This window comes from Euprymna scolopes, chromosome 25, assembly GCF_053919585.1.
Source record: "Euprymna scolopes isolate OS-2025 chromosome 25, ASM5391958v1, whole genome shotgun sequence".
Taxonomy (NCBI): Eukaryota; Metazoa; Mollusca; class Cephalopoda; order Sepiida; family Sepiolidae; genus Euprymna; species Euprymna scolopes.
The window spans coordinates 70012811-70025346 of NC_136506.1; the positions used below are offsets into that span (position 1 = coordinate 70012811).

Consider the following 12536-nt stretch of genomic DNA (forward strand, 5'->3'; position numbering starts at 1 on the left):
AGGGTAGCATTTCATTTAGTGCGGGGTAGGGGGAAACATTATAGGAAAAGGCCTAACCTACATGCGGCGAGCGAAAACAGTTGAATATTTATCTTCCCGAAGTCGAGCAAATTAAATAGACAGGCGAGCTCCGTTGTTAACTGTTAGATATTAAGATTTACATGTGATATAAAAAGTTTTAAAAAGTTGTGAACCGACTGACGCTTCTCTGAAAAAAGCCTTTCTTGGACATACACAAAAAGCGAACATACATTTTCGCTTTTATATTTATATAGATGATCATATTGCTAAAAGAACGCTTTCATATCAACTGGCTGCTATTTTTTTTTTAGAAAGGATTATGTTTACCTTAGTATTTTCAAACAATTCTTTCATATCATATTTGCTATCATACCTTAAAGTTAACATTTGTGCTCAATTTTTTTTTAACTTGATTGCCAAAATCTTTTTGTAAATATAAATTTATATTTAAGCAAAATTATTTTCAAAGATTTGAAATTATAACTGAAATATTTTTATTTATGAGTAATGATGATCCACCAGTGTTTGATGTTTTGTTTATGTGGTTTTATGTTGAATAATGATTCATATTAATTCTGTCATTTTCTTTTAAGTGCATTTCTGGTAGGCAAATTATTGCAGAACAAAGGGGTTTGATGAGTATTATTTTTTCAATATTAATTTTTAGGCCTTTTATATTCCATTGTAAGTGAATGTGTGCTTTTTTTCACCTATGGAGGCCACAAAACATTAATTTTGGTTAAAAGCATGCAATAAAAAGAGATATTAATTATGGCGTTTATAAGTAATCGTAAGATAAACGCGACAAAAAAAAAAAATCAGCGATTTGTCTCCCTTTATTTCAACAGTCAAAAAATGAGTTCGCGTTTTTTTTTTTTTTTGGAATCCGCTTTTAAAAAAGTATTTTATTTAAAAAGGACATAGAATATAAATATAAATATGGATAAATTCTTAATGAACAATTGAAGTACACATTGAATAGAATTTTTATAGGTAAGTGATTTTTTGGAATTTATATATATTTTTTATAATTGAAGTAAGTAAAATTTCGTTTCTTTAAATCTTTTTTAAAGAAAACCAATTTAAAAAAACAAATATTGCATAATTTGCTATTAAATTTGTTATTTTTTAAAAATTTATTCTTTGCTCCTTTAATTGAAAAAAAAAAACAAATTAGGGTTTGAATTACATTTTTCAAGTAGTTATAAGCTTCAAAAGATAGTAAGTTGATTTATTTAAGTTCATATACGGCATTTTTAATGACCGATTCTGATACACCTAGTCATGCTCCCCACCCACCTCAGAGTCCCTTATGGTGAAGAAAAATGAAGGGGTAAATCCCATTCGCCTCGGTTCTTCAAGATTACATGGCTGGTATACTCAAATGTGGAGAGGATTCCAAGCATTCATAATATGTACTTATGCCCACCCAAGTATAGGTTTTCCTTATATTTTTATTACTCCTGTTTTTATTACTCCTGTTGGTTGCCTTCGTCCCAGCCTGATTGACCCTTCAGCCTCCGCTTATTAAATCAGTTTGTTTGCTTGTGGCAAGAGTAGGTTTTTTTTTTTTTTTTTTTTTTTTTTGTCTGAATTAATGCTAAATAAGTAAAAAAGAAAAAGATGGAATAAAATAATGATATATAAAAATATCTAAAACAGAAAAGAAAAAGCAAAAGAAATGATAAAAAATAATAAAATAATATTAGTAATAAAATATAAATATTAATAAAATTATAATATTAATAAAATTATAATGCTATTGATAATAATACAAATATTGCTGAAATTAATTAATCATTAATTATCCTAAAAAAAATAATAAAAAAATAAAAGGACTATGAGTGGTAATGGATTAAAGAAAACTTTAAAACATAAAAACAATCACGGTAGAAAGTGAATCACAAATGTTATCAAAAAGATAAACTAACCTGGTCAAGTGTCCACTGATGCAACGCCCCCTGGTATCCATGAGCGAGAATCGATTCACCTTGTGGGCTAAATAAACCGCCATACAAACCTAATGTATTGCCACCAACTTCTCCAACCCGGATCTAAAAAGGAAAGAAATGAATTCATCTATTTATTTATCTATATAATATGGATGTTATTAAACCCATTTTAATAATGGGATCATCCAATCATGTTGTTAAACCCATTTTAATAATGGGATCATCCAATCATGTTGTTAAACCCATTTTAATAATGGGATCATCCAATCATGTTGTTAAACCCACTTTAATAATGGGATCATCCAATCATGTTGTTAAACCCATTTTAATAATGGGATCATCCAATCATGTTATTATACCCATTTTAAAAATGGGATCATCCAATCATGTTATTATACCCATGTTAAAAATGGGATCATCCAATCATGTTATTATACCCATTTTAAAAATGGGATCATCCAATCATGTTATTATACTCATTTTAAAAATGAGATTATCCAATCATTAAAGATAAAACGCTTATGATTTGAATCCTTCAGACTACTTTTCTCATCTTAAATGTTATTTTCTCAATGTTTCAGTCAATTTAAAGTGTATTGTTTTTAGGTGTATGGAAGAAAAAAAAAACTCAACTAACAAATCTTTCTCAATACCAGTTCAGAAGATTGTACAACTTTTTTTTCTTTTGCTATAGAACAGCTGCACTGCACCCTTACAAGTGATATCTATTGCCTCTTGAAACAAAATGACACAAAAAAATCTGTCAAAACGGTAGGTACTTATACAAAATAGGGATTGCATATTATGGGATAGTTACACAAACCACTGAAAACTGCAAAAATGCTTAACCAATGAAATCATAGCAGCCGGCAATTGGCGAACGGTATCTTTCATTTATTCATTTATTTATTACGGACTATTATCCTCATCTTGTAGTTGTTGTTTCATGACGTTTCGACCAACTATTTCTGGCCTTCGTCAGGTGGTTACAACAACTAAATGATGAGTATAATAGTCCGCAATGAATAAATAATACAAATTACGCATCTCAATATGAATTCCAATTAATTAATAATATGGTATCTTTTATGTATTAAATTGTTAAAGTACAGAATAGAAGCCACCCTCCCCATGTTAAGAATGGCTTTCTAAATAATATTTCAGTACAGTCCGTAAACAGCACAAGTACTTTACAATAAGGTTTTAAACAGTGGTCATCATTTTTAGTTAAAAAATTTTTTTTTTTTAAATACAGTTTTCATTCAACTTTAAAAAAAAATTTTTTTTTTTTTTAAATACAGTTTTCATATTAGTCAGCATTGAAAAAAAAAAAAAAAAAAAAAAAAAAGAAATTGTTTTGTTCATGTCCCTATTCTGCGCGAGTACCAAATGATAAATAATGCTGGCAAGTGTTTTGCCGTACTGACTTGTTCTACCCAAACACCAGCCTCTTCATCTGGAGACCAAATGATCATCGTTTTGTCCATTGAGGCAGTCAACAGCTTCATCGGTTGATGACAACCTGTTTCTAGAAAAAGAAAAAAAAATTATTCATTAAAAAATTATCTATTAAAAAAATTATTCATTAAAAAATTATCTATTAAAAAAATTATTCATTAAAAAATTATCTATTAAAAGAATTATTCATTAAAAAAAAAAAACTGTTCCAAAAGTCTTACAATAATTTTCTGTCTTTTATTCTTATATACAATGAGTTTACTAAGCAATAATTCTGCATATTATTTGGATTCTTTAAACTACTTTTCTCATCTTTTGTGTTATTTTTACATTTGGGTTGATGTAATCTCTGACCCTCTTCAGGTATATCTCATCAAACTCTGGAATCTGAACAGAATTTTGAAGATGCACTTGCATGAATGGAGATCAGGTGGGTAGCATTGTTTGGAAGTGACAGAGCGCGATGGAGTATACATCACTTGAGACATTGTAAGTTTCAAACGGTCAGCATAACCAGAGGTGACTGCGGGTATGGACCTGTCGACTGAAAAATTCACCTGGAAGGCAAAGAGTGATTCCAAAAACCATTTCTGCTGGTGTAGCATTCAGATCTTCTTTCACGATGGACCAGAGTTTAATTTGTTGTTATATTTGGGCCGATGAATCTCTAGCCCATCTGAAGGTTCCTGATAAGGTACATATCTGAAATTTAATTGCCTCCTCCTCTCTTTCTTCTTCTCTGCAACTTCTCACAGATGTGATGTTGCTAATCTGTCTTTAGAATAAATACTATTATGGCATGTGTTCTTTAGAATTGTCTGATCTGCGTCTTTTTGTTTGACTCGCTGGTCTAGTGCTCTCCATCAATTTGCAGTTTTCATAAATTGTAATGCAGCTTTCTATTCCAGTAGCTTCTTTCCAAGAATCACTAGCTTACAGAACTCTGTACTTGCTGGCTGTTTTTCTCTTGATCTTTTAAAAACTAGGGTAAGTAGGCATTCCCTGTGTTTGCGATCATCTTATTTTGTTCTTGTTAACTCCTTACATCAAGTGACTTCACGTCTTGTCTTGAAAGACTTCCATAAAAAAGGTGCTTCCTTTAGACTTACACTTGATAAAAAAACAAAAATACAGAAAAATCTTTACAATGTACAGAATCATCATGGGAAAAAAATGTCATATTTCAAAAACTATAATAAATTGATCAAGATTTTCTTTTTTTTTTGTTTCATCCAAAAAATCAAATTTTACATTTTTTAGCAATTTAAAAATTTTAATTATCTTGAATACAAACAAAATCTCTGAATTGAATTGTCAGCCTTGAATTTTGGGAAAATTTAAAACAATATGGCTGTTCTCAGACTCATCCTTACAAATATAAAAATTGATTTTCTTAAAACAAAAACAATAAAAAAATACAAACTTTATCAATTTACGTGATTTTTGGAATATGACATCTTCGTTCCGTGATGAGTACATATATCAGAGATTTATCTGTATTTTTGTTAACTAAAAGTAATTCTAAATAAGCCCCCCCCCCAAAAAAAAAACCATATGGGTAGTATGCTCTCGTTCTGTCAGCCATAAACGGGTAGAAGTCTAAAATACTTCTCAATTGTATTCTTAGTATAGTCCACACTGAGGATTGGACTTTCGACCCATGAAGCATTTCACTTAGAACTGAATTTTACCTAGCACTTCATCCGTTACACCATGGGTTCCTGCAAATTCCCAGGTTTAAAACAAAGATTTCTGAGATCAACAAGGTATACCTGAAGAAGGTCAGAGGTTACATCAGTCAAAATGTTTGTAATATAACTCGAAATGACTCATGAAAAAAATAAAAAACAAAAAACGAAGATGTCCTATTCCAAAAATCACATAAATTGATGAAGTTTGTATTTTTTATTGTTTTTGTTTTAAGAAAATAAAAAAAAAAGAAACGGATAACCTTCCAAAAAAACTTTGTCAGATTCTCATTAATTTGTTTTTCTCAATATTACTAAAATGTGAAATGAAAATTTTGTCTTTCTGCCAAGAAGGCTACAGATAGTTCACTTGCTGCTCAGGGTGGAGGGTGGGGTGCTCGTTATAAATATATTTGAAAATCGAGATTTTCTCTAAAGGAGATCTGAAGGGTTACCCTGAAGAATCTCATTTCTACTGCAGATCCTCGTCTTTTTTTCCAAAGCTGTTGTTTTGTGAATCTCCCCCCACCCCAGGGAGCGAACAAGGGGAAGCTCATGTAATGTGTAAAAGAATAAAACATCAAAAAGCATGACGATGCCATTGAGCAAAAATTTTGTCAACATTTTTCTGTTATTTTGTTCCATTATTGCAATGATGAGAAGAAGACAGAAACCTCCAAGCAAATTCACAATTAAACATCACTATCCAATAAGCAAAATACTTATGTCAGAGAGATGAACAGCTGTTTCTGTCAGCAAACAATCTCTGGTGATTAAAGAAATCCCCCAAATTATACAAAAAAAAAAAAAAAAAGTAAATGGCCGAGGAAAACCCAATGGTTCCTTTTGTATTAGATTTTACACCAAAGTGTAGGAGAGGGTACTACTTCATCCTCAGAATTACTTCACATGCTCTTATAATGCTGAGTGTTTAATAAGGGGGTCTCCAAGTAGTGCCTTTTTTAAGTCTTTGGTATGACTACCAAAGATTGAACTCTAATCTCCCAGCCTATTAGTAAATATTCTCACCAGTATGCAAAACAGTCCAGTAAGTAAAGTAGTTCTAAAAGTAATAATTTTTAAAAAGAAATTATATACAATTTCCCCTTGAGACAAGTAAAGCACGCCAATTTTTTTAAATTCATGTTATTCACAGAATGAAATGGAAATTCCAATCTATTTCATCAATTACATACTTTATCCAACTACACATATCCTTCATTAAAACAAACTTCTCCATAAATACTATTATTTTTTTGAAGCTAAGAGATATAAACAGTTCTTATTTTTCTCAATTTTCCTTGACAAAAAATATAAGCAATGCTGGGTCAGAAAAGCTAGTCCGTTATATTAGAGAAAAAAAAAATAAACAGTAAGAAGATTTGTGTTTCTTCCGCTTCCATGCAATGTTTTTATTATTATATGAAATGTATAGATTTAGATTATCTCATCAGGTCCCATTAAACCAGGAACACCTAATTATCTTTCCATTTTAAACTTACCTGTTTTGATTGTTGGATGCCAATGAACACTGTATATCCAACCATCATGGCCATGTAAAACTGACTCAAACGTGACTGCATAATTGTGTTCAATTTCTGTAGAAGATGAAAATACAATTAGAGAAAATACATTTCTGACTTAAAAAATGTTTTTTTTAAACAAATGTACCCATCAAACATTAAAATCAAATTTTTAAATACACTTTAAATTCTTCTGTACTTTTCCAATACTGATACCGTACAATTTCCAATTCTTATGATTCTCAATTCCAATTAATCATCTCAACACTAATATATATATATTAAATTTAATTATCCACAAACACATGTTTCGTCATATACAACTTATCAGTGTGGCTGAAACTAGCAAGATTTGAAACCATGACCCTAGAACCTACAGCCTAAAGCTCTCACACTAGTGCTGGTACTGGTATGTACCACATTATTTTTTTTTTAGATGTCATTTATTTATTCTGTTTGTGATACTTTTTGAACAGATTCACTTATTTATACAAACGAGCATTTTTACCTTAATGCTAGTTAGGAAGAATTTTCCTTTTACTAATGTGATGCCGTTAAATGGGGAGCAACATATATATATTTTCCAAATTTGATAATCCACAGACACATGTTTTGTCATTTATGATTTATCATCAGATTATATATTTTAAATATTAATAATTATTTTCATACATAGTGTTTCATGCTTATGCAATCAACAGTGTAGAAACTGATAAGTACTGTTGGTTGGGAGATTCGAACCTAGTCACAAAATCACCCTTGATTTTGTAGGCTAACATCTTAGCTCAAGGCTACTGACAATCAACACAAGAATTGAAGGAAATTAAGTGTGCATAAATGCCAAATCAGTGAACATTCATAGTAAACAGTCAGAGAGTATTCAACACCCACAATGTCAGAATGTTGCATTTGCGCTAAAGTTGACCGCTTTTTGTTTAATTACCTAAACAGAACTCAACTTAAATTTCTTAAAATGGCTTTAGCACTATATTTATTAAATAAATACTAATAATTATTTATATACCTACAGACACCAATGTTTCATGTTTATGCAGTCATCAGTGTAGTGATAATTAAACAATGGATTAGAAGCGAACGTGCATGTATACATATGTATATACACAAGGATACTTGCTCTGGGAAAGGAGCAAGTGTGTGTGCATATATATATATATATATATATATACACACACACACACATATATATATTTAAAAGAGTGTAGCCATCAACAATTGTGTTTTTTTTTCAGCCTTTTATCATATTTTTATTTTAAAATACTTTTATAACGCGTTTCAAGCTTTGTTTCGCTCTCTTCAGATATTTTCGTAAAAAGTTTTTTTTAAATGAGAGTTTGAAATGTTATTTTTACATCTGCTGATACTAAATGTGTTTTACAGAGTGATGTGGTCTCAGACATTCTGTCCCCAACAGTAAGTGTTGGTAGTGTCCAGTCAGGGTTAAGTTCAAACGGAGGCTTTTGGTTCATTTGGTGAAGGTTTTCATGTTTTTTTTTATGACTTTCTTTCCCTATGTATAACACACAATCACACATACATACATACATATACATACACACACGCATACGCATGCACGCACATAGGTATATACACAGAAATATATGTAGGAGCATACATATATACATACACTCACACACCTCTGCCTCTTTTAAATATACATTTTTTTTCTCTTGTTGGAACTACACAATCATCACTTTAAAAATATAATAAAAAGAGAAGGAGAGTATTTCTTTGAAACTCCGCGGATTAAGGACTATCCACTTATCTTGTGTTTCCTTTTTTTAAATTAAATATGTTTTTAACTCTTTTTCAAGATGTTTTTTAACATATTTTATTAATCATTTGTTCATACTTTATATATATATATATATATATATATATATATATACACACACACACACACATACACTTGCTTCTCATCCATGAGTTGAGCTCTTTAGTAAGAAGAAATCACAGTTTCCCCCTATGTAACATTGTATATAGGGAACCAACACGTAGCTTCAGTCGCAAACGAGACAAAGAATATGAAAGAAGAACTTTAACTCGCTGTTTATTTGCAACAACATTTCCTCAGTGTTATGACCGTGACGTCACCCATGTAATCATCTTCTCTCATGTGATCTCAGACATTCTTTCGTTCTGTGTTCTGCGTCTATCTCGTGATTGTCCTCTTTCTACTTTTTATAATGTTTTTCTTCTTTACTGCTGAGATCATTTCGCATGCATTCGCATATAGCCGTCCGCGCTATGTTACACTTAGCATATGGTTTTTATTATTTTGAATAGAATTCTGTGGAAGCATATGTAAAAGAACAAAAATAAAAAAATTTCTTTTGCTTCGTAGAGTGTGGAGATGGCTTAAAGATAAAAGAAAGAACGTGATTATTGAGTTTGATTGTATTATGGATTGTACAAATCAATTTCGAGTCATTTAATGCTGATTCAGTCCTTTTGATAAGACAACTCTCAGGTATGTGCATTCGTTTTTTTGCGGGCTGTTATCCTCATCTTCATAATTGTTGTTTCATCATCCTCTGGCCTCCTTCAAGTGATTAACCAGGACGGGGTAGAAATGCTGACTCTTGTAATTGTACCCACAGTAAGTACTGCCTTCCATAGTTGTTGCTGTCTCACCATGTTTTGTCCAACTAATCCTCTGGCTTGCTTGAGTAGGATTGAAACTGCTATCTTTAAACAATGCTCACCTGGAACCATACAGACTCAATGCTTCTATCCACTGCGCCACAGGTCCCAAATGAATACACAAATGAAGCCTCATTTCAAAGGATTCAAAAAAAAAATAATATAACTCCCAGATAACCAAGTTATTTAGGCTAGTAATATTTTGTGTCTATTTACTTGCCTCCGTATAATGGCAGAGTTCAGCATGAGGTTTTTATTATGGGAAAAAAATCCAGCTCCCAAAAGAGGATTGGGATGAAAATAAAAATTGCTAGAAGGATTTCTTTTCTTCAGTACTCTTGCAGAATTTGACCCGGATCCTTGGGATTTTCCATCAATTATGACTCAAGTACAACGGCAATCACCTGATTAAGACGAGTGTTGGTCAAGTGTTGAAACAATCAATCAACATTTTTTTTGTTTTTTTTGTTTTTTGTATAAAAAATGTAATTTTTTAATTATTTTATTATTTTGGTCTCAAATCAAAATACAAAGTTTTATCCATGTCCAAGTTACCTACATCTAAAATTTCAAGTCTTTAGACCCAAAATTGTCGGAGGAATTTGGTAGAATCTGCAAAGGTCAACTCTTTCAACTTTGACGTTTTGGCAGCCGAATTTTCGTCCCAAAACTGATTAAAATGCTTGCCGCATATCTAAGTCCCCATTATGTATAAATAGTGGAGGAGTTTAGTAGAGTTTTCAAAGGTCAAATCGTTAAATTTTGACCCCTTGAAAGACAAATTTCTGGCCGAAAACCGATTAAAAAGATTTTCCTAAATCTCAATACTCCTTATGTCAAATCTGGAGTCTTTAGACCGAAAATTGACAGAGTTATTTGATAGGGAAATGTACACAGACACACATTTTCACTGATAACAGTAGGTTTTTGTTATTTTTTATTTATTGTATTTCGATTTTTTCCGGTTTTGAAATTTGTCTGTGTTTGTTACTTTGCTCGATATAATCCGGTGACTGCCGATTGAGCCTAAACCATAATTGATGGCAAAGCCTAAGGAGCTGGGTCAAATTATGCAAGAGTAAAATTTCTTCAGTGACTAAGAACAGAACACATACTACACTTTGAATTATTTATTTGCAAAAAAATATAAAATTAGAATTTAGAAAAAATTAGCAAGACATTGAAATTGAATTATTTATTTATTTCATCAATTACATACTTTATCCAACTACACATATCCTTCATTAAAACAGACTTCCCCATAAATACTATTATCTTTTTGAAGTTAAGAGATAAACAGTTCTTATTTTTCTCAATTTTCCTTGGCAATGCTATATAAACATGAAAATATAAGCAATGCTGGGTCAGAAAAGCTAGTCCGAGAAAATAAAACAGTAAGAAAATTTGTGTTTCTCCATCTACAATGCAATGTTTTTATTATTACATGAAATGTATAGATTTAGATTATTTCATCAGGATCCATTAAGCCAGGAACACCTAACTATCTTTCCATTTTAAACTTACCTGTTTTGATTGTTGGATGCCAATGAACACTGTATATCCAACCATCATGGCCATGTAAAACTGATTCAAACGTGAACGCATAATTGTGTTCAATTTCTGTTTTTCGGTTTATTCAGAATCAAAAAACAGATCAATCTCTAAATGGGAGTGTGATTTAAGTGAGAGAACAATAGCAAAAAGAAATAGGGATTGAGATACTACACTTTCATTTCAGCCTGAAGGCTGAGAAATGTTATAAAAAAAATACAGACTGGATTATCTCCATTTGTAAAAAAATCTATATATCTATAAAAATGAAATTGTCTGTGTATCTCTGTGTTCCCTATTGAACTACTCTGTCAGTTTTCAATCTAGAGACTCGAGGTTTGGCATAAGGGTATTGAGATTTGGGAAAATCTTTTTAATCGGAAATCAAATCAGAAATGTGGCTGTTAAAGGGTCAAAGTTCAATGATTTGATCTTTGAAAACTACCAAACGCCTCTGCCAATTTTGGGTCTAGATATTTGAAATTTTAGAGGTAGGTTACTTGGACATGGATCAAACTTTTTAATTTGATTTGAGTTAAAAACAATAAATGTTAAGGGTCAAAATTGGGATCAAAGTTTAAAAAAATTTTACTTCTCAGCCAATTTTTAGTCTAAACATTTGAAATTTTACAAAGTGTATTCAGACATAGGGCAAACGTTTTAATTAGTTTTTGGCAAAAAATTTGGTTACCAAGGGGTCAAAATTCAAAAGATCTGACCTTTGCAGTCTCTAGCAAACTATTCAGCAAATTTTTGGTGTAAACATTTGAAATTTTACATAAAGAGTATTCAGATATGCAGCAAGCTTTTTAATTAGTTTTGGGGCGAAAATTTGGCTGCCAAGAGGTCAAAATTTACAGAGTTGACCTTTGCAGACTCTACCAAACTCCTTCGCCAATTTTGGGTCTAAACACTTGAAATTTTAGATGTAGGTTACCTGGACGCGAGTCAAACTTTTTAATATATATGTACATATGCACATAACGTTATGAACAGTACATAGCCCCGAGCTAAGCCGGGCTGAACTGCTAGTATTCAATAAAAAGAAATCATAATCTCAAGAAAAAAAATTCCGAAATACCTTTTGTCTTGAAATTCAAAACTTTCCCTTTCATTTTGAGGTTTTCATCGAGAAGAAGACTGGGAGTGTCCGTTTCTTCAGAATTAGCAATGTCATTGTCTTTGCATTCAGGTGATATGCGCCAAATACGAACAGCAAAATCTTGTCCACAACTGGCAAGCAGAACATCCCCTTCATCTGAAAAGAATAGAAAAATCCTCATTCATTTAGCAGATTTCTTTCATGTACACATCTCACCAATTAATCTATCTATATATATATCTATAAAAGTGAACATGTCTGTGTGTGTGTACATTTCCGTACGCAATAACTGTCAATTTTTAGTCTACAGACTCAAAATTTGATATACAGGGTACTGAGATTTGGGAAAATCTATGTGATCGGTTTTCGGCCAGAAATTTGGCTGTTAAGGGGTCAAAGTTCAACGATTTGACCATTGAGAACTCTGCCAAACTCCTCCGATAATTTTGGGTCTAAACACTTGACATTTTAGGCATAGGGTCCTTGGACATAGATCTAACTTAATAACTCGATTTTAGCCCAAAACAATAAATGTTAAGGGATCATAGTTAAAAAAATTGAGTGTTTTTTTTTTTTTTTT

At 31.4% G+C, this 12536-nt stretch overlaps 1 protein-coding gene across 1 annotated transcript in view; it reads right to left on the reverse strand.

Moving 5' to 3' along the window:
* Positions 1-12536, reverse strand: part of LOC145247426 (elongator complex protein 2-like) — a 70025-nt gene that overhangs the window by 30571 nt on the left and 26918 nt on the right. Inside the window, exons 8-11 of the mRNA XM_080109184.1 lie at positions 11936-12112; positions 6622-6717; positions 3401-3501; positions 1953-2075 (exon numbers count right to left, since the gene is read on the reverse strand). Of these exons, the coding sequence (XP_079965310.1) occupies positions 1953-2075; positions 3401-3501; positions 6622-6717; positions 11936-12112 (497 nt within the window). The remainder of the gene's footprint in view (positions 1-1952; positions 2076-3400; positions 3502-6621; positions 6718-11935; positions 12113-12536) is intronic.